A 22,047-nucleotide genomic window follows, 5' to 3' on the forward strand; every position below is an offset into this window, starting at 1 on the left:
AAAACAGCCACTAAAAACGATGTTAACATATGGTGAATATACATTGACTATTGCTTTTACATGGTTTCTGCAATGATGCATTAAACTGATCAAACGTGACAGTAAAAACATGTATAATGATACAAAAGATTTATAATAAATGTTCTTTTGAACTCTACGGTGGCCGAGAGAGCTCAACGCGCTGCAAATAAAGAAAACATCTTCATCAGTTTGACAACACACACGCGCTGCAAACTCCACAACACTTACAAATAGTGAAACGCGCTGCAAATAAAGAAAACATCTTCATCAGTTTGACAACACACGCGCTGCAAACTCCACAACACTTGCAAATAGACAAACGCGCTGCAAATAAAGAAAACATCTTCATCAGTTTGACAACACACGCGCTGCAAACTCCACAACACTTGCAAATAGACAAACGCGCTGCAAATAAAGAAAACATCTTCATCAGTTTGACAACACACACGCGCTGCAAACTCCACAACACTTACAAATAGTGAAACGCGCTGCAAATAAAGAAAACATCTTCATCAGTTTGACAACACACGCGCTGCAAACTCCACAACACTTGCAAATAGACAAACGCGCTGCAAATAAAGAAAACATCTTCATCAGTTTGACAACACACGCGCTGCAAACTCCACAACACTTGCAAATAGACAAACGCGCTGCAAATAAAGAAAACATCTTCATCAGTTTGACAACACACGCGCTGCAAACTCCACAACACTTGCAAATAGACAAACGCGCTGCAAATAAAGAAAACATCTTCATCAGTTTGACAACACACACGCGCTGCAAACTCCACAACACTTACAAATAGTGAAACGCGCTGCAAATAAAGAAAACATCTTCATCAGTTTGACAACACACGCGCTGCAAACTCCACAACACTTGCAAATAGACAAACGCGCTGCAAATAAAGAAAACATCTTCATCAGTTTGACAACACACGCGCTGCAAACTCCACAACACTTGCAAATAGACAAACGCGCTGCAAATAAAGAAAACATCTTCATCAGTTTGACAACACACGCGCTGCAAACTCCACAACACTTGCAAATAGACAAACGCGCTGCAAATAAAGAAAACATCTTCATCAGTTTGACAACACACGCGCTGCAAACTCCACAACACTTGCAAATAGACAAACGCGCTGCAAATAAAGAAAACATCTTCATCAGTTTGACAACACACATGCGCTGCAAACTCCACAACACTTACAAATAGTGAAACGCGCTGCAAATAAAGAAAACATCTTCATCAGGTTGACAACACATGCGCTGCAAACTGATGAAGATGTTTTCTTTATTTGCAGCGCGTTTCACTATTTGCAAGTGTTGTGGAGTTTGCAGCGCGTGTGTTGTCAAACTGATGAAGATGTTTTCTTCATTTGCAGCGCGTTGAGCTCTCTCGGCCACCGTAGAACTCTCTCAAAAAGTATTAAAAATAAATCAAGGTTTTCACAAAAATATTAAGCAACACGGTTTTCAACATTGACAATAATAAGAAATGTGTGTCGAGCAGCAAATCAGCGAATGATTTCTTAATGATCATGTGACACTGAAGACTGGAACAATGACTGCTGATTATACAGCTTTGCCATAACAGGAATAAATTACATTTTATTAAAAGAGAAAGTATTTTAAATATGTAATAATATTTCACAATATGTATTTTTGATCAAACCAATGCAACCTTAGCAAGGGCGTAGATTTGGCTTCAACATTGGGGGGGTTGAGCGTTGGTATGCTGCCTGTAATTTTTTTAATTAAAAAAAAAATCTGTTTTATGTGTAGTGTTATTGGATAATTTATTTCTTATCTATCTATCTATCTATCTATCTATCTATCTATCTATCTATCTATCTATCTATCTATCTATCTATCTATCTATCTATCTATCTATCATAACTTTATGGAATTTATCTATAACCATTCATCAAATTCTAACATAACGGAGTGATTTTAAAAAGAAAGAAATTGTTAAATATTAAAACCGCCAGTAGGTGGCAGCGATTCGATGTTTTAATGACTGAGCTACTTAAATCGTTCATTCAAGCAAATTCGTTCAAAATCAGATTAATTAAGGATGAAAACAAACACCGATGTGAATACTTTTGTCATTGATAAGACATTATTGAAAAATGAAGTAACAAAACAGACGGCTGTTTTAGTAAGTGGTTACAGTTACACTGATAGTTATGGCTAAATTACAATGGATTAGCTAGCTAAAATATATGTGGAGTGTACTTAGCTATTACAATGTTTTCATACCTCCTTCTCAGTACATGTTTTATTCTTTTTAACATCCCTCTTTGAACAGAAATTTAAAATAGTCGGCTGGGCAACGGTTCTCTTCATTTTTTGGTGCTACCCGTACTCTCCATTCAAACATTAGAGCTCCACTCGCGTTGTTTTGGTGAAAGTGCGATGCGCATTGGTTGGGCGTAACCAATCGGTTCAATGGAAGGAAGGCACTTTTTTTGACTAATTTATTATGACAAACTCATTTGATTAGAAACAAAATTATTGTAACAAAATAAATGAATTATACATATGTTAGTATAGATCTACTGTGATTTTCATGTTGAAATATTGGGGGGGTTGTAACTGATGGATTTGAATATTGGGGGGGTTACCTCCCCCCCATCCCCCCCGCAAACTACGCCCCTGAACCTTAGTGAGAGTCTTCTTTCAGAAACAATAAAATGTCTTATCAGACAGACTCAAACTTTTGGATGGAATTGTTCAGCAAAATAAATAAATAAATAAAATAGTTAGCTTAAAATGGATCAGTATAAATTGTATAGTATACATTAGGTGCACTGCAGGAAAGAAATTACCTATAAATGATTAGGAAGGACAAGCCATTTTAGATAGGCGTTTGGTCATTTTGACATTGTAAAGCTTAAGTGTGTCCAAATCAATACAAGACTTTTAAGAAATGGTGACATTAATGGACAGTGCAGTAAATCAATGCATCATGCAGTATTCAGTGCCTGATACTGCCTGCCTGGTCTCCACTGAATTGTTCACTGCATGAATAGTTTAATGGTCATTATTTGATTGGACATTTTATAAATTGTGATTGCCACTAAACACACAGAAAAAAAAATGGTGACTTTCAACACCCATTGGAATTATTACATACCAATGAACATGAGTGAATAAAAGAGCTTGATGGCTGTATTATATTGGGTCATTAGATGAACTGACAGATAATTGACAATTATTGCTAGAGTGCAAGAAAACAAATATCGTCAGTCTGTGGATTTTGCAGTCAGAAAATTGTCCCAATTTTTAGCAATCAGACAGACAGAGACTTGATAGAAAGATGTCAAGCTTGGCATTCTTTTTTTCTGGCAAGTGAATACATAAGATGAAAAGAATACACTTCAACTATGACAATTAGAATAGCCTAATTCCAATCAAGTAACAATGTTTCACAGTTCTTTTTATCCATCTCACATGTTTTGAGCCACTTTTAGCATCAAATTGGCACCACTGCATCAGTATTGGCACTACTGACTATTAAAGATGTTAAAAACAGTGTTCAGTATTATTAAAGAGACACCCTTTTTAAAATTCACAGTCAGTAATATGATAACGTTCAAAGTCCTTTCAACTCAATATTCTCTTATAAAGATTATACAGCTGTATATACCTGCTAGCTAATAATTGGAAATAAATAAATACAGAACCATCTAAACTGAACTGATGTTTCTTGATGGATTGTTAATAAAAGTTAACATTTTAAATGTGGTATTACACTATCATTTGAGGTCAGCATTGTTTTTTATATATATATATATCTTTTGTTCACCAAGGCTGCATTCGTCTGACCAAAATAAAAACAGTAATATTGTAAATAAATAAATAAATATTATTACAATTTTAATATAGTGTTTTATTTTAAAATGTAATTTATTCCTGTGATGGCAAAGCTGAATTTTCAGCATCATTACTTCAGTGTCACATGATCCTTCAGAAATCATTCTAATAGGCTGATTTGCTGCTCAAGAATTTGCTGCTTTCTTATTATTTTCAATGCTGAAAACAGTTGTGCTGCCTAATATTTTTATGGAAAAGTGTGATGCACATTTTTTAGGACTGAAAAATAAAACAGCTGAAGAATAAAAAAGCGTTTTATTTATAATAGAAATCTTCTGTAATATTACAAATCTCTTAACTGTCACTTTACTGTCACTTTTTTACTGTTACATCAATATAATGCATCCTTGCTAAATAATAAAGTAATATGTTCTTGTAAAAAAAAAAAAAGAAAAAAAAAAAGAAATGTTACTGAACTCAAACTTTTGAACAGTATGTATACAATCAGTACTTAAATCAAATACTCCCCACATAATTGTTATACATCAAAAGATATCAAGTAACACAGATGCTGAAATAGTGGGCAGTTTCGGTGAATCTCAGGTCTCTGAGGGCAAGAAGTACTGGTTATCTTACAGAAAGGGCCTTGCGGAGGTCTGGTATCTGTCCTGTGGAGAAACGCTGTCATGAAGTGGGTTCCTCTTCTGTCTGGCTCTACAGTTTTGGAACCAAACCTACAGGAATTCAGTACTAGTGATTACAATTATATTCTTCATTTAAAAAAAAAGAAAAAGAAAAGAAAAAAAAAGAAAAAAAATTAACATGCTAAAAAGAACAATTCAGTTGAGAGAGGCACTATGGCCTGGTTTCACAGACAGGGCTTAAATTAAGCCAGGATTAGGCCTTAGTTAAATTAGGACATTTAAGTACCCTTTTTAAATGTGCCTTAGAAAAAAAAAACATTACTGGTATGCATTTTAAGATATGTCAGTGCAAGTTAAAGCTGCAGTCCGTAACTTTTTTTGGTTAAAAATTATCCAAAATCAATTTACATAACCAGCCAGTGTTCAAAACTATCTAATTATCTTGTCTCGATTCACAACAGTAAGCTTGTAATAATGTTTTATAATAAGATGGTGGATTTCTGTGGGAAATTCGAGCATGCAGCAGCTCGTCTTTGCGTCATTACGTCACGTCCGTTAACAGAAATGAAGGAGTCCAGGCTAGTTGGTTTTATCACGTGAGGATGCTGATTGCAGTGGATCATTTACAGCCTGTTCTCACGTTCTCACAGCAGCTGAAATAATTAAACTTAGCATTTTGATGGCAGATTGTAATCCAGAAAGGTCCAAATGACAATCATCAGTGACAACAGGAGATTCACCCATAGTCAAAAGCAAAAGACTTTGGACAGTGGCTACAGAAATTGAAATCTACAGGAAACGCTAATACACACTAAATACACAGTCATGCAATGCTGATGTTGTTAACAATAACAATTTGAGTACAATATAACAGTAATAATAATTTGCACGGTTTGACGTGAACCAAGCTAAGCGATCGTTAGATTTAATCATCATTGGCAGCACGATTTATTGTAGGCCTAATGCTTTTTTCCTCAGTTGGTCAAAACAAAAGTGGCAGACATGTTATTTACTTGTTCAGATGATATTTTCCAGTGAAAATTCTTATATTGGTCATACTTTCAAGACGTAGAATCTGTGATTCTGAAATACAGTATCCACACCGGTGCGGTGACTGACAGCAAGCATTAGATTCAGAGCTGTTAATGCTCCGCCCTCTTCTGGAAAGCAGGCAGGGAGCAGCAGCTCATTTGCATTTAAAGGGACACACACAAAAATTGTGTGTTTTTGCTCACACTCAAATGGGGCAATTTTGACAAGCTATTATAAATGATTTGTGAGGTATTTTGAACTGAAACTTCACGGACACATTCTGGGGACACCAGAGATATTACATTACATCTTGTGAAAAGGAGCATAATTAGTCCCCTTTAAGACAGCTCAAACATTTAGTCTAGGACTAGGCTTAAACCTTGTCTGTGAATCCAGGCATAAAAGCTTAAGCCTATATTCTGTACCTGTATGACTCTTCTGCTCAGCCCAGTCATGTCTGCCAGCCTCTGCAGAGTCTGTGCATCAGGGTTCTTGTCTTGAATAAAGTGGGTTTGCATGATCTGTAAAAGTCAAATACACATATAAGCTCTGTTACAGTCCCTTTCCTTCTTTTACCACAGGTGGAGAAAAAGCATCAGAAACCTACCTGTATTTGTTCTGAGGTGAATGATGTACGAGGTCTTTTAGGTGGCTTTGGGAGATACTGTATGGGTATAGCTCCGTACAGATCATTTCCTGTTGTGATACAAATGGCCTCATTTTAAATGTTCCCCATATTAGTGTATTCTTGAGAGGATGTTGTTATTATATTCCGATCAGGCATAAAATTATGAGCACTGACAGGTGAAGTGAATAACACTGATTATCTCTTTATCACAGCACCTGTTAATATTAGGCAGCACGTGAACATTTTGTCCTCAAAGTTGATGTGTTAGAAGCAGGAAAAATGGGCAAGTGTAAGGATTTGAGCAAGTTTGACAAGAGTCAAATTGTGATGGCTAGACGACTGGGTCAGAGCATTTCCAAAACTGCAGCTCTTGTGGGGTGTGCAGTGGTCAGTATCTATCAAAAGTGGTCCAAGGAAGGAACAGTAGTGAACCGGCAACAGAGTCATGAGCAGCCAAGGCTCACTGATGCACGTGGGGAGTGAAGGCGTGTGGTCCGATCCAACAGACGAGCTAATTTAAGTTAATGCTGGTTCTGATAGAAAGGTGTCAGAATACACAGTGCATTGCAGTTTGTTCCGTATGGGGCTGCATAGCCGCAGACCAGTCAGGGTGCCCATGCTGCTGACATCTTGGTGCCAGATACCACAGCACACCTTCAGGGGTCTAGTAAAACGCCTCTACGGGTCAGGGCAGTTTTGGCAGCAAAAGGGGGACCAACACAATATTAGGAAGGTGGTCATAATGTTATGCCTGATCGGTGTATGTAAGACATTGTTTTAATGCCCTTTTCCATTGGTATGTATGAAATAAAATAAAAATTACCATTGTCTGACATGCGCTGTAGGTTTAGTAGCATTATGTCATAGTGAATGCGACAGAGAACCTGGTTCTCCATCAAGCCGAATTCTTCCCCTGTAGCAAGCTGCCTTTTACAGAAGATGCAAGCGAAGCAGGTGAGATGATATATGTCATTTCCTGCCCTCCGAACCCAGTCATTTGCATTGACTTGATGGCCACATCGAACACATTTTATGCCAAAAGTACTGAAAAGAAAATGTATTATTTTCTTGCTGGTATACATCATTCTGTAATTATGACATTTGTCACAATAATTTATTTTAAGAGTTTTCAAGAACTTCAGTTTTCTCAATTTTCTTCTTCTTTGGTAATTTAATTCAGGCTGCAACTTTGAATCCACTTTCATTTAAAAAAAAAAAAAATACAGTTAAACTGAAGTTTCACTCTAAAAAATGCTGGGTTGAAAATGGACAAACCCAGCAATTGGGTTGTTTTAACCCAGCGGTAGGGTTAAATGTTTGCCCAACCTGCTGGGTAGTTTTATTTAACTCAACTATTGTTTAAAAATTACTGTATTGCTTAATTAAAATTAACCCAAAGTATGTTGGAAATGAACATTTATTAATGTTCAATGAATAATTATTAAACAATAAACATTTATTAAATTGCTTATTAATAAATTTATATTAATTAACTATTAAACTATTAAATGTATACTAATAAAATATTGAAGCTTATTAATAAACATTCACCTTTTGTCTATTATTGTTGCCTCTAATTGCATCTGGTTTTTATTTTCCCAACTATTTTGGGTTCATTTTAAGCTAGCCATATAGCAATTTTTAAACAATAGTTTGTTTAAATAAAACTACCCAGCAGTTGGGCAAACATTTAACCCAACCGCTGGGTTAAAACAACCCAATCCCTGGGTTTGTCCATTTTCAACCCAACTTGGGTTGTTTTTAACTCAGCATTTTTTAGAGTGTAGCATTTAGGAATTGTTTAAACAATATACAGAACAAACAGTGCAGAGGACATTAGTGAAAGTCTTGGGGCCAGTTGCATAAACCTAGTCATTATATTAAGACTGTGTCTTAAGAACTAGTTTGACCAACTTGCAGTTAACCAAGGGGTAATCAATGTTACACCAATTACACCAATCTACCTTTTTATGTAATAGACTTTAAAAAATTAGGACCACTCTTCAAGAAAACAAAATAGTGTCTTAACTTTTAAGACTAGTCTAAGTGGTTTATGCAACTGGACCCTGGTGTTAAACCCTTTTTATTAGTTAACATAATATATTAAGATAACATTTTTCCTGTTTCATCATTAAAAACTTTTATAAATGAAAAGTTTACCATAAAATTATTAAAAACTATTTTACAGTAGGCTATAATGTTATAAGCTCATGCAGTAGGCTATCATTGTCAACCAACACACTATAAATGTAAATAAACTATGAAAATCCTCAGAAATGGAGGAAACCTTGGTGAAAAAGATGAAACACTTTACCTGTTATAATCCGTTCTACAGAAAATCTCTTTATTTCTGATAAAGCAGCTGTTATGGTGACCCAAGGACACTGAGCACACCGAGCACTGCAAACATTTCAGATGCCACGTTAATCCATTCACCTGCGAGAAGAAATAACGTTAAATATCGTCTTTAAACGCTCAGAAATATTTTATTTGTCGTATTTATTTATTATTATACTAATTTTAGTAGAATTAAATGTACATTACATGTTAACAAATGTATTATAACTATTTTTTTATTCTTTTTATCGCCGTCATTGTGAGGTCCAAAAGCACCTTCAGCACTTGTCTGTCCACAATTTCCGTCCCGCAGCGCGCGCATATGAATGAGGACGATAGCGATGAACACCTTGGTGTCAGAATAGGCCGTTTCTCCCTCAAACTCGGACAATGATGGTTCGACTTTGGAAAAATATTTTTAGAATACCTGCGTTAAAATCTGTTTCGTAATAAATGAGATTTTATTATGGTTTGGCAGTCAAATTAAAATAAGAGAATACTTAATTCTAGCTACTCACCATTTCTGTGCGCGAGGATAGCCTACTTGAAGCGATGAGGAGACTGGGATTTAAAACTCGTCCACACAAATCCTGAATATGGAAGCTAATGCACTTAGGTCCAATTATAACAGAATTATCGATTACACTCTTAACCTCTAAGCCCTTCAGAATGATTATCATTTGCCATATAATAAGAGAACAGAGAAAGTCCATACAATTAGGATGACTTGAAATGTTCATGATTGGAGAAAACCAGAGAGTAAATTTCAGCTGTCAGTCACAGGCAATAAGGCCATCATCAAAGAACATAGACAGGAAATTCAATGCAAGCATTTTGCCAGACAGACACATATCATGGATTTTCGTCAGTTCACAAGGAAAAAAGATTTAAAAAGATTTCTTGTTATAAGTTTTATTTTATATAATGCATTTATATTATTTTATGCATTGTATTTCAAATATCCTTGAGAGATTTAGATCTTTAACCTCTTTAGTGCCATCTATCTTTCTATCTATTAATTACTAAGGGGCTCCGTAGTAAGCTGATTGGCTTGATGCTTATATATGCGGAAAAGAGCAAATTTAATCAATCTCGCGAGAAAATCTGGAAAAATCCTCCCTTCTGCCTTTTTACATTTTGGACAGAAGCAATGACTACATGATCCATTAGACTGTAAGTGCCTTAATTGCTCAATTATGAATGATGAAGATTTTGGACACGAATAATTCATTTTAATAATAATAAAAAGAATAAAAATTATATTTATTAAAGAAAACGTCAAAATTAAGTTTGAAACAGTCAATAAATGTGTTCAGATTCGACGTGCGCTCACGCGCTCTTCTCATGTGCGTGCATGCGATATGAGTGATTCGAATTTGCGTTGCTATAGCGACGCGTGTTATGAATTCTGCCTGAATATTTACACTCGAACCGATCACTGTCTGTTGGTTGAGAGACGAGGCAAATTTACAGACTTTTGCAGAGTATTTTCTGTGACTTTGAAGCTGTTCGGAGGATTTCTGAGAGGAGACTTTTATTCTAGAAGACATCGCAGGATATATCCTTTTTATATAAAGTTATATTTTTGAAAGAGTTCCTATTATTTTTGAAGATACTTTTATTTTCTCTTAGTTTAGAAGGAATTTGTTTTTATTTAATTTTTTATTTTTTTTTTCCTTTCTTTTATTTTTTTATTCATTTTCTTGGGAGGAGTATTTCTGAGAAGAGTTGTATTTTATTGTATTGCATTTTGTATTGTATTTTGTATAGTTTTTATTGCAGATTGCAGGAAGGTGTCGATGGCTCACATGATGGGTGAAAGAGGAGGTGAGTGCTTTAGTTTTTCATTTGTTTATGGTATGTTATGGTATGATGTTGTACAATGATTGCCTACATTAATGTGAAGAAAATTGTGATCCCCAAGTGATCAGATGAATTTGATTCCTTGCATATGAAATAAACGTTTCAATTTGAGTAACTGAAGTAACCATTTGTAATTGACCCACTGACATTGATTATTGATACAACATAACTAACTATGTGATGTTTGGAGACCCAGTTCTGATGATCAGGATCCGCTGCCAGACACAGAGCCAGGAGCTTCCTGGATATTTAACACCTCTGTCTTCTGAGTCGGCTGTTTCTATGTCCGCAGGTCAGGCTCACATCAGCGGTGATGCGGTGTCCAGGTCCGACAGCGTCGATGAATTGCTGTGCCCTCCGCTGACAAGTCAAGTTCCTGTCGAGCCAAAGGAGACGTCACGTGGCCTAACTGCCCAGGGTGCCATGGAGGCTTCTCCTGTGAGCGAGAGCTCAACAGGTGAGATTGAAATAAGGCCGGGCGGTGTAAAGTGGACAGATCAATGGCACTTGCGCTGTCTGACACACACCCGAAACACGCGCACAGAAATCCTCTTGTCAGACGGCACACGATCCCAAATAAAATTTTATTTCATGTCTTATTGCTCCTGAATTGTCAAATACACACAAAATTGTCCAAAATAAAGTTGTGTTGGCCAAATGAAGCCTGGAAATGTATGTTCTCTTTTTAATAAAAGATCAGACAAAATAAGAAAAAGAACTACTTCATGATAATTGTAACATAAAATGACTATAAATATTGTGAAATGAGATTTTGAGACATTTATTTTGGCAATAAGCAGAAGTCAGGCTGATGGCTTGGAAATATTTCCGTTCATTTGGATGTGTAACATTACAGATAAGAATTGAACAGTAAAATGTACATTATGTCATTATATTGTTGCTTAATTTGATGTCAGAGATGTTTCTAATAGTTGTGTTTTCAATTGTTTTTCTTTATTTCAGAAAAACCTACAGAACGCAGGAAGAGGAAAAGAATTTGTTCTTTCCTCAACAGGCTGTGGAAGGCGATGAAGAGTCCTTTCCAGTGCTGTTGCCCCTGTAGTGATGTGAATGTTGTGGAGCCTTTTGTCCCTCCACCAGATCTGGAGCCAGAGCCTGATCCCGAGCCACCATCACCTGCTCCAGATCAGTCCGGCGTCAAGCCAATTAATGGTAAGTCGGCAGTCATAATTTCTCCAACGTTATTTTGTCAATATTATTTTCCCCATTTTAATATGATTTTCTCGACACAACCAGCACTGATATTTTTTAAATAAAACAATTGTTTTTCTTCATTTCAGAAAAACCTACAGAACGCAGGAAGAGGAAAAGAATTCGTTTTTTCCTCAACAGGAAGGCGATGAAGAGTCCTTTCCGGTGCTGTTGCCCCTGTAGTCATATGAATGTTGTGGAGCCTTTTGTCCCTCCACCAGATCTGGAGCCAGAGCCTGATCCCGAGCCGCATCCTGAGCCACCATCACCTGCTCCAGTTCCCTCCAGCGTCAAGCCAATTAATGGTAGGTCGACAGTCATAATTTCTCCAACGTTATTTTGTCAATATTATTTTCCCCATTTTAATATGATTTTCTCGACACAACCAGCACTGATATTTTTTAAATAAAACAATGGCTCTAGCAATCTCCTATATTTCTTATATTTTACTGTTTGTTTTTCAGAGTCCTTTGAGGCTCTGTATAACTTGGGAGAGATGCTTGGATCCGGAGGATTTGGCAGGGTGTACGAGGGAACGCGCAAATTTGATGGCAAAAAGGTCAGTCTTACCGAATTGTACAAACATTTTGCTCTTGCATGCATCAAAACATATTTAAAACAATTTACACAGATGGTTTAATACTTAGTGCAAGATCAGGTGCTTGAATACTGTTACTGTTAATGATTTTTTTGTTGTTGTTGTTGTTGTTTGTTTGTTTTTTGCAGGTTGCCATCAAGCAGATGCTCAAGATTGACAACGATCGTTATCTTCGTATTGTAAGTTGGCCAATGCCTGAACATGTATTTAGTTGTTTAAGTGCAGATTACTGTAGTTGATACACCCGTAGGAAGCATCAGGTGTGAATGTGATTGACAAATGAGCCTAGAGGCACCAAATAACTTTGAGCTGAAAAGCCTCTTTTGAACGTATCTAAAAAGATCAAAGAAAAGTACATTTAAAAATGATGTGTTTTCTTCAGATTTTTACCCAGCTAACCCTCTGTCTACAACTTTTCTCTAGCCTGGGCACCCCAAACCTCTCGTTACCGAAGTGGCGCTGCTGCTGATGATGAGGCGAGAACCCGTGAGCCCCTTCGTCATACATCTGTACGAGTGGTTTGAACATCCTCAAACGTTCACTCTCGTTATGGAGTACCCGGAACCCTGCGAGAGCCTGCGTGACTTCATCACCCGTAACCCTCGACTGTGTGAACCAGTCGCACAGGTCATCATGCTACAGGCTCTGCTGGCGGTACAACACTGCATCGAGCATGGTGTTTTTCACCATGACATCCATGCTCACAATTTCCTGTTGAACAAAGACACGTTTCATCTCACGCTGATAGACTTCGGCTGCGGTCAGCTATTTAGTAGCGATGGCTACGAGAGCGACATATACATCGGTGAGGATTTTGGGAGTGTGGAAACCTGAATGTAGTGACTTACTAATTATTTGATGCTTTAAAATGTGCAAATGTCTTGCTTCCAGGAGCACCGGCTTACTGCCCACCTGAAGTCCTGACCGAACCTCACTTCCACGCCGTCCCAACAAATGTCTGGGCCCTAGGAGTCTTGTTGTATAAGATGGTGAATGGATATTGTCCTTTTCGCAGTAGAAGAGAAATCACACAGGCCAAAATTACATTTCAGAACTCCACATTATCCGAAGGTGAGTCAATAATATTGATAACACTGATAAACACACGCATGAAGCAAAGGCTCTGTACAGACACAGTTAAGGGTGAAGTATGTACGATTTTTTTATATCTATAGCCCAACGTATAGCGAGAGTTTGGGGCGTGGCTACTGTAGCAGGCGGAGCCTGGGAAATGAAACGCAGCTTTAGTTACAGAAGTGAAAGCCAAAATTTGCTGCTTTTGTACCTTCAAAGATGAAGCGAGTCGTGATGAACGCGTCAAAGTGAACAGAGCATTGGGATGCTACAAAGCATCTTGCTTCAATACCATACAGCATCATCATGCTCCTGTTCAGAAAGACACATTTTCATTTAGACAAATGCAACGCAGCTAAACGTAGTCCTAATATGTTGGACCTGAAACATGCCTTCACAAGAACCAGCAAGAGCTGAGATTGTGATGTTTCATTTGGGGAAGACGCTGTGCACGGAAGGGGCCTTTTAAAAATATGTTTTATTTTGTAAGAAACGACATACTTCACTTTTAAAGTAAAAATAAGGAACATCTTACTGTATATTAATCATGTTTTAGATGCTATTTTCATAGATGCCAAGTCACATGGTCATGACTAACCAGCTCTCTCCTTATTAAAATTTGTACAGAATGTACAGATCTGATTAGCCAGTGCCTAGCCCGGGATCCCACGAAACGGCCGACGTTAGAGCAGATGTTTCAGCATGAATGGATTACAAGTGATCTAGATTGGGAAAGTTCAGGAGATTCAATCCGTCTGTGATTTCAGGTGTGAGGAAGTGTAACAGGCAGAGTATAGGATTATTATCATGTGTCTTCAATCCTGGATCATTTTGCAGTGAGGTGTTCATTGTAATGTTCTTGTCACAGTCAAGTCAACCTCGTTTATATAGCGCTTTATACAATTCAGATTGTTTCAAAGCGGATTTGTGGTAATAAACAGGAAAATAACAGAATCAGTGATGCAAACAGAATTCAATTCTGTTGTAAATCAGCTCTATAAAATTGTTCATGAGTTGACTTGTTCATATAATCTTTGTATTGGACAGGAAATAACGTACTTGCTGTCCTTGGTGGAAGACTTGACCCGAAGCCTGAAGTCCAACCCCAGCCTGAGAGGAAACTCGGAGCCCTTCCACGTCTGAGCGAGAACACGAGACCAAATCATCGAGTCATCACAGCCACATTTGCTTGGTTTTAAAATTAATTTTTGCTTTGTTTTTTAAAAAGTCATGACACGTCATCTTTATTTATATAGCGTCTCATATATATGACCAATCTGTACATATGTATATATATCATTTTTGAATTAAAGAAATGTTTTTTAACAGTCTCGGCCTATGAGGAACCTTTGAAGTGAAAAGGGAAAGACCTATTTTTGTGCTTCCCGAAATAAAACTAAATAAAAATGTAAATAAAACTCTACATGATATCAAATGTTTGGAGGTTTTTCCAATGACAACAAGAACTCCTTGGTCTTTAAAAATGACTGACATTAATTTAGTGATCAAATTTAGCACTCTTAAATATGATCAAAATGTTGTAATCATAATAACTAAACCTCAAATTGTCATAAATCAACATCTCAGTAAAATGTTATGGAGTTTCTAATAGAAATATGTCTTTCTGCAACAAAACAGGGCATTGATTTCGTACATGTGACCATCATGTTTATCCAACATCAGGCATTTTGGGAGACAAAGAAATGGGAAAAGGGAAAGAAATTATATATCAATATTCCTATGAAATATTAGACTTTATTATGAAAAAGTTGCCAATTATTACTCCCATTATTACACTTCTTTTTTCATTACATCTTGCCCCAAGAACGCATTCATAGGCAAATTAGATACAGTGTATAGATACATTGTATCGATTGTATCACATTTAAGGCCATTTTACCCTCATATTGCATCAAGTAAAACTGTATATCAATCAATTCCGTTATATCTGTGATTACATAGTTGAGAATCGTCTTTATAAAAGTTTGGTTAAAAAACCCTAAAAATTGATTTGTAAATGGGAGGGGGGGGAATCCCATTGTTTTTGCCTATACATGTAATTTTGATGTCTTTTTATTTTTTTAAACAATCGAGTCCTGGTGTCCACTACAGACGACACAGCATAACATATGAATAAAATATAAAAAATAAAAAAAATCCCCATTTGTTTATCAGGGTGATTGGGACACAAGGTCAAATGGGACAGTATAAATATATAGAATTTATTTTCTCACCTGATGAGTGAAAATAAACTTTTTTTTTTGCTGAGCCCTAGCTGTGAGGCCACATAATTAAAATGGGATGCCCTCATTGGTCTGACATCATGTAGGTGGGCGGGGCATGCATCAAACTGGAAGTTGACCGTGAAATGCATGAACTGAGGAAAATGACATAAGCTTTTGCTAGTTTTAATAATAAGGTCTTAAAATTGTCATAGCTCCTACAAACTTTTGATAGAAACATGAATATGACGCACTACTGCTACAAAATCAGTAAAAACAATTGTTAATATCATGTTTCTATTTTCAGAATTAGGTTGTTTTTATTTTGTCCCATCCACCCAAACACAAAATGTATCATTTTGGCTGATTGGGACAGTGCTTAAATGCTTTGCTAATTAAGAAAATTATCAGCCTTGCAATAGAAAACCATTGTTTATGCTTTATATGCTCTAAATCAGTGTTCCCAACCATGTGCAAGCCCTGATCAACCACTAACATATTCATGAACTAGCTAGATTTTACTAAAGTAAAACAACCAAATTCTGAAAATAGAAACATTATTAAACTCTTTCTTTCTTTTTTTTACTGATTGCAGCAGTAATAATATTACTGTTGCAGTAATGAAAGGTTTGTGCAGGTTAAATTTGTTTGTCAAACAGTTAATTGGTGATGGGCCCACCAACATCTCCTCCAAACCTTACCAAAAAAAAAAAAAAAAAGTTTTGGATCAGTTTACTTTTTTTTTTTTTTTTTTTTGTATGAATTTTAGCATTTATTATTATTTTACTTTAATTGATTTTTAAATGTTTTCAATGACTTTTGGACTTCAAACCTTCTTTTGTGGATGGATTTCAAAAAAATAAAGTTGAACAAACATAAACATGGACTCTTAATGATGATGAACAGAAAAGGAAACACTGCATATAAAATTAGATCAAAGTATGAACTGTGCAAAACAGTAAATATGCTTAAACTACTCTAAATCAATGGAAAGACGTGCTGTCCCAATCAACCAAATGTTACCAAAAAAAAAGAAAAAAAAAAAAGGTTTTGCTCAGTTTACAGAAAAGTGTATGTCGTACATCCTTTCATTATAATATACCATCGTTTCCTCCTCAAATGGATAGTTAACATCTTCAGTATTACAGAAATGTATCAGGTGTTGAGCTGATGTTTCTCATTTAAGACAAGAAACCTTGCACAAGGCGGAAATTCAAAAACGGTCCCAATAACAGTTAATTCACCCTATAAATACATTAAAAAATGAATAAACTGTTAAAAGAAGAAAAAAAAGTAAACTTTCAGTTTAGCGTTTGTTTCCTTGATCATTTTTTATTTCCCCCAACATTCGTTTTATTTATTCAATTATTTATCTCCTCGCACATTTAATTCATTGTGTATTTATTTATGCAGAAATATGTGGAATTATTGTTTATTTATTTACACATTTATTTATTTATGTACAATTTTGTGGATTTATTTATTCTTTCTGATAGTTATATATTTATTGTTTTTGCAGGTTTCGTCCTGTAAAATTGATTGTAAAATAATGATGAACGTCATCCTCCACTCCTTTATTAGTAAAATCATAAATGGGCTTTATATCGATGACGCATTAGTGATACTGAAAGCTGATTGGCTTGATGGTTATATATGCGGAAAAGAGCCTAATCAATCTCTAGAGTTTATAAGATGTCCGATTTATCCTCCCTTGTGCCTTTTTACACGCATTTTGGTCAGAAGCAATGACTACATGATCCATTAGACTGTAAGTGCCTTAATTGCGAAGTGAACGCTTTTGCTCAATTATGAATAGGCTAATGAAGATTTTGGACACGAATATTTCCAAGGATTTTAATAATAATAATAATAATAACAATAACTGTTATAATTATAATTATTAAAGAAAACGTAAAAAATTAAGTTTGAAACAATAAATGTGTTCAGATTCGACGTGCGCTCACGCGCTCTTCTCATGTGCGTGCATGCGATATGAGTGATTCGAATTTGCGTTGCTATAGCGACGCGTATTATGAATTCTGACTGAATATTTACACTCGAACCGATCACTGTCTGTTGGTTGAGAGACGAGGCGAATTTACAGACTTTTGCAGAGTATTTTCTGTGCGATTCTTGTGACTGAAGCTGTTCGGAGGATTTCTGAGAGGAGACTTTTATTCTAGAAGACATCGCAGGATATATCCTTTTTATATAAAGTTATATTTTTGAAAGAGTTCCTATTATTTTTGAGGATACTTTTATTTTCTCTTAGTTTAGAAGGAGTTTGTTTTTATTTAATTTTTTTCTTTTTTTTCTTTCTTTATTTTATTTTTTAATTCATTTTCTTGGGAGGAGTATTTGTAAGGAGAGTTGTATTTTATTGTATTGCATTTTGTATTGTATTTTGTATAGTTTTTATTGCAGATTGCAGGAAGGCGTCGATGGCTCACGTGATGGGTGAAAGAGGAGGTGAGTGCTTTAGTTTTTCAATTGTTTATGGTATGTTATGGTATGATGTTGTACAATGATTGCCTACATTAATGTGAAGAAAATTGTGATCCCCAAGTGATCAGATGAATTTGATTCCTTGCATATGAAATAAACGTTTCAATTTGAGTAACTGAAGTAACCATTTGTAATTGACCCACTGACATTGATTATTGATACAACATAACTAACTATGTGATGTTTGGAGACCCAGTTCTGATGATCAGGATCCGCTGCCAGACCCGACCCAGACACAGAGCCAGGAGCTTCCTGGATATTTAACACCTCTGTCTTCTGAGTCGGCTGTTTCTATGTCCGCAGGTCAGGCTCACATCAGCGGTGATGCGGTGTCCAGGTCCGACAGCGTCGATGGATTGCTGTGCCCTCCGCTGACAAGTCAAGTTCCTGTCGAGCCAAAGGAGACGTCACGTGGCCTAACTGCCCAGGGTGCCATGGAGGCTTCTCCTGTGAGCGAGAGCTCAACAGGTGAGATTGAAATAAGGCCGGGCGGTGTAAAGTGGAAAGATCAATGGCACTTGCACTGTCTGACACACACCCGAAACACGCGCACAGAAATCCTCTTGTCAGACGGCATACGATCCCAAATAAAAAATTTATTTCATGTCTTATTGCTCCTGAATTGTCAAATACACACAAAATTGTCCAAAATAAAGTTGTGTTGGCCAAATGAAGCCTGGAAATGTATGTTCTCTTTTTAATAAAAGATCAGACAAAATAAGAAAAAGAACTACTTCATGATAATTGTAAAATAAAATGACTATTAATATTGTGAAATGAGATTTTGGGACATTTATTTTGGCAATAAGCAGAAGTCAGGCTGATAGCTTGGAAATATTTCCATTCATTTGGATGTGTAACATTACAGATAAGAATTGAACAGTAAAATGCACATTATGTCATTATATTGTTGCTTAATTTGATGTCAGAGATGTTTCTAATAGTTGTGTTTTCAATTGTTTTTCTTTATTTCAGAAAAACCTACAGAACGCAGGAAGAGGAAAAGAATTTGTTCTTTCCTCAACAGGCTGTGGAAGGCGATGAAGAGTCCTTTCCAGTGCTGTTGCCCCTGTAGTGATGTGAATGTTGTGGAGCCTTTTGTCCCTCCACCAGATCTGGAGCCAGAGCCTGATCCCGAGCCACCATCACCTGCTCCAGATCAGTCCGGCGTCAAGCCAATTAATGGTAAGTCGGCAGTCATAATTTCTCCAACGTTATTTTGTCAATATTATTTTCCCCATTTTAATATGATTTTCTCGACACAACCAGCACTGATATTTTTTAAATAAAACAATTGTTTTTCTTCATTTCAGAAAAACCTACAGAACGCAGGAAGAGGAAAAGAATTCGTTTTTTCCTCAACAGGAAGGCGATGAAGAGTCCTTTCCGGTGCTGTTGCCCCTGTAGTCATATGAATGTTGTGGAGCCTTTTGTCCCTCCACCAGATCTGGAGCCAGAGCCTGATCCCGAGCCGCATCCTGAGCCACCATCACCTGCTCCAGTTCCCTCCAGCGTCAAGCCAATTAATGGTAGGTCGACAGTCATAATTTCTCCAACGTTATTTTGTCAATATTATTTTCCCCATTTTAATATGATTTTCTCGACACAACCAGCACTGATATTTTTTAAATAAAACAATGGCTCTAGCAATCTCCTATATTTCTTATATTTTACTGTTTGTTTTTCAGAGTCCTTTGAGGCTCTGTATAACTTGGGAGAGATGCTTGGATCCGGAGGATTTGGCAGGGTGTACGAGGGAACGCGCAAATTTGATGGCAAAAAGGTCAGTCTTACCGAATTGTACATTTTGCTCTTGCATGCATCAAAACATATTTAAAACAATTTACACAGATGGTTTAATACTTAGTGCAAGATCAGGTGCTTGAATACTGTTACTGTTAATGATTTTTTTGTTGTTGTTGTTGTTGTTTGTTTGTTTTTTGCAGGTTGCCATCAAGCAGATGCTCAAGATTGACAACGATCGTTATCTTCGTATTGTAAGTTGGCCAATGCCTGAACATGTATTTAGTTGTTTAAGTGCAGATTACTGTAGTTGATACACCCGTAGGAAGCATCAGGTGTGAATGTGATTGACAAATGAGCCTAGAGGCACCAAATAACTTTGAGCTGAAAAGCCTCTTTTGAACGTATCTAAAAAGATCAAAGAAAAGTACATTTAAAAATGATGTGTTTTCTTCAGATTTTTACCCAGCTAACCCTCTGTCTACAACTTTTCTCTAGCCTGGGCACCCCAAGCCTCTCGTTACCGAAGTGGCGCTGCTGCTGATGATGAGGCGAGAACCCGTGAGCCCCTTCGTCATACATCTGTACGAGTGGTTTGAACATCCTCAAACGTTCACTCTCGTTATGGAGTACCCGGAACCCTGCGAGAGCCTGCGTGACTTCATCACCCGTAACCCTCGACTGTGTGAACCAGTCGCACAGGTCATCATGCTACAGGCTCTGCTGGCGGTACAACACTGCATCGAGCATGGTGTTTTTCACCATGACATCCATGCTCACAATTTCCTGTTGAACAAAGACACGTTTCATCTCACGCTGATAGACTTCGGCTGCGGTCAGCTATTTAGTAGCGATGGCTACGAGAGCGACATATACATCGGTGAGGATTTTGGGAGTGTGGAAACCTGAATGTAGTGACTTACTAATTATTTGATGCTTTAAAATGTGCAAATGTCTTGCTTCCAGGAGCACCGGCTTACTGCCCACCTGAAGTCCTGACCGAACCTCGCTTCCACGCCGTCCCAACAAATGTCTGGGCCCTAGGAGTCTTGTTGTATAAGATGGTGAATGGATATTGTCCTTTTCGCAGTAGAAGAGAAATCACACAGGCCAAAATTACATTTCAGAACTCCACATTATCCGAAGGTGAGTCAATAATATTGATAACACTGATAAACACACGCATGAAGCAAAGGCTCTGTACAGACACAGTTAAGGGTGAAGTATGTACGATTTTTTTATATCTATAGCCCAACGTATAGCGAGAGTTTGGGGCGTGGCTACTGTAGCAGGCGGAGCCTGGGAAATGAAACGCAGCTTTAGTTACAGAAGTGAAAGCCAAAATTCGCTGCTTTTGTACCTTCAAAGATGAAGCGAGTCGTGATGAACGCGTCAAAGTGAACAGAGCATTGGGATGCTACAAAGCATCTTGCTTCAATACCATACAGCATCATCATGCTCCTGTTCAGAAAGACACATTTTCATTTAGACAAATGCAACGCAGCTAAACGTAGTCCTAATATGTTGGACCTGAAACATGCCTTCACAAGAACCAGCAAGAGCTGAGATTGTGATGTTTCATTTGGGGAAGACGCTGTGCACGGAAGGGGCCTTTTAAAAATATGTTTTATTTTGTAAGAAACGACATACTTCACTTTTAAAGTAAAAATAAGGAACATCTTACTGTATATTAATCATGTTTTAGATGCTATTTTCATAGATGCCAAGTCACATGGTCATGACTAACCAGCTCTCTCCTTATTAAAATTTGTACAGAATGTACAGATCTGATTAGCCAGTGCCTAGCCCGGGATCCCACGAAACGGCCGACGTTAGAGCAGATGTTTCAGCATGAATGGATTACAAGTGATCTAGATTGGGAAAGTTCAGGAGATTCAATCCGTCTGTGATTTCAGGTGTGAGGAAGTGTAACAGGCAGAGTATAGGATTATTATCATGTGTCTTCAATCCTGGATCATTTTGCAGTGAGGTGTTCATTGTAATGTTCTTGTCACAGTCAAGTCAACCTCGTTTATATAGCGCTTTATACAATTCAGATTGTTTCAAAGCGGATTTGTGGTAATAAACAGGAAAATAACAGAATCAGTGATGCAAACAGAATTCAATTCTGTTGTAAATCAGCTCTATAAAATTGTTCATGAGTTGACTTGTTCATATAATCTTTGTATTGGACAGGAAATAACGTACTTGCTGTCCTTGGTGGAAGACTTGACCCGAAGCCTGAAGTCCAACCCCAGCCTGAGAGGAAACTCGGAGCCCTTCCACGTCTGAGCGAGAACACGAGACCAAATCATCGAGTCATCACAGCCACATTTGCTTGGTTTTAAAATTA

General features: G+C 37.0%; 1 protein-coding gene across 1 annotated transcript; it reads right to left on the reverse strand.

Moving 5' to 3' along the window:
* Positions 1 to 4,468: 4,468 nt before the first annotated feature.
* Positions 4,469 to 9,157, reverse strand: lhx6b (LIM homeobox 6b). The gene is made up of 7 exons (XM_067408187.1): positions 8,996 to 9,157; positions 8,754 to 8,879; positions 8,455 to 8,576; positions 6,964 to 7,184; positions 6,120 to 6,208; positions 5,938 to 6,033; positions 4,469 to 4,570 (listed from the first exon to the last, which is right to left on the reverse strand). Exons 1-7 carry the CDS (start codon positions 9,155 to 9,157, stop codon positions 4,469 to 4,471), a joined length of 918 nt encoding a protein of 305 aa, XP_067264288.1.
* Between the last annotated feature and the right edge of the window lie 12,890 nt (positions 9,158 to 22,047).

Source organism: Chanodichthys erythropterus, chromosome 13 (assembly GCF_024489055.1).
Source record: "Chanodichthys erythropterus isolate Z2021 chromosome 13, ASM2448905v1, whole genome shotgun sequence".
NCBI classification, from domain to species: Eukaryota; Metazoa; Chordata; class Actinopteri; order Cypriniformes; family Xenocyprididae; genus Chanodichthys; species Chanodichthys erythropterus.

Excerpts from the sequence above, each read along its gene's own strand:
- lhx6b (XM_067408187.1), bottom strand. The coding sequence starts at position 9,157 with ATGATAATCATTCTGAAGGGCTTAGAGGTTAAGAGTGTAATCGATAAT. Across the intron at positions 8,577-8,753 it reads TGGACAGACAAGTGCTGAAG|GTGAATGGATTAACGTGGCA; the intron begins GTGCTTTTGGAC and ends TTCTTCTCGCAG. Across the intron at positions 4,571-5,937 it reads TGAGCAGAAGAGTCATACAG|GTTTGGTTCCAAAACTGTAG; the intron begins GTACAGAATATA and ends GAATTCCTGTAG.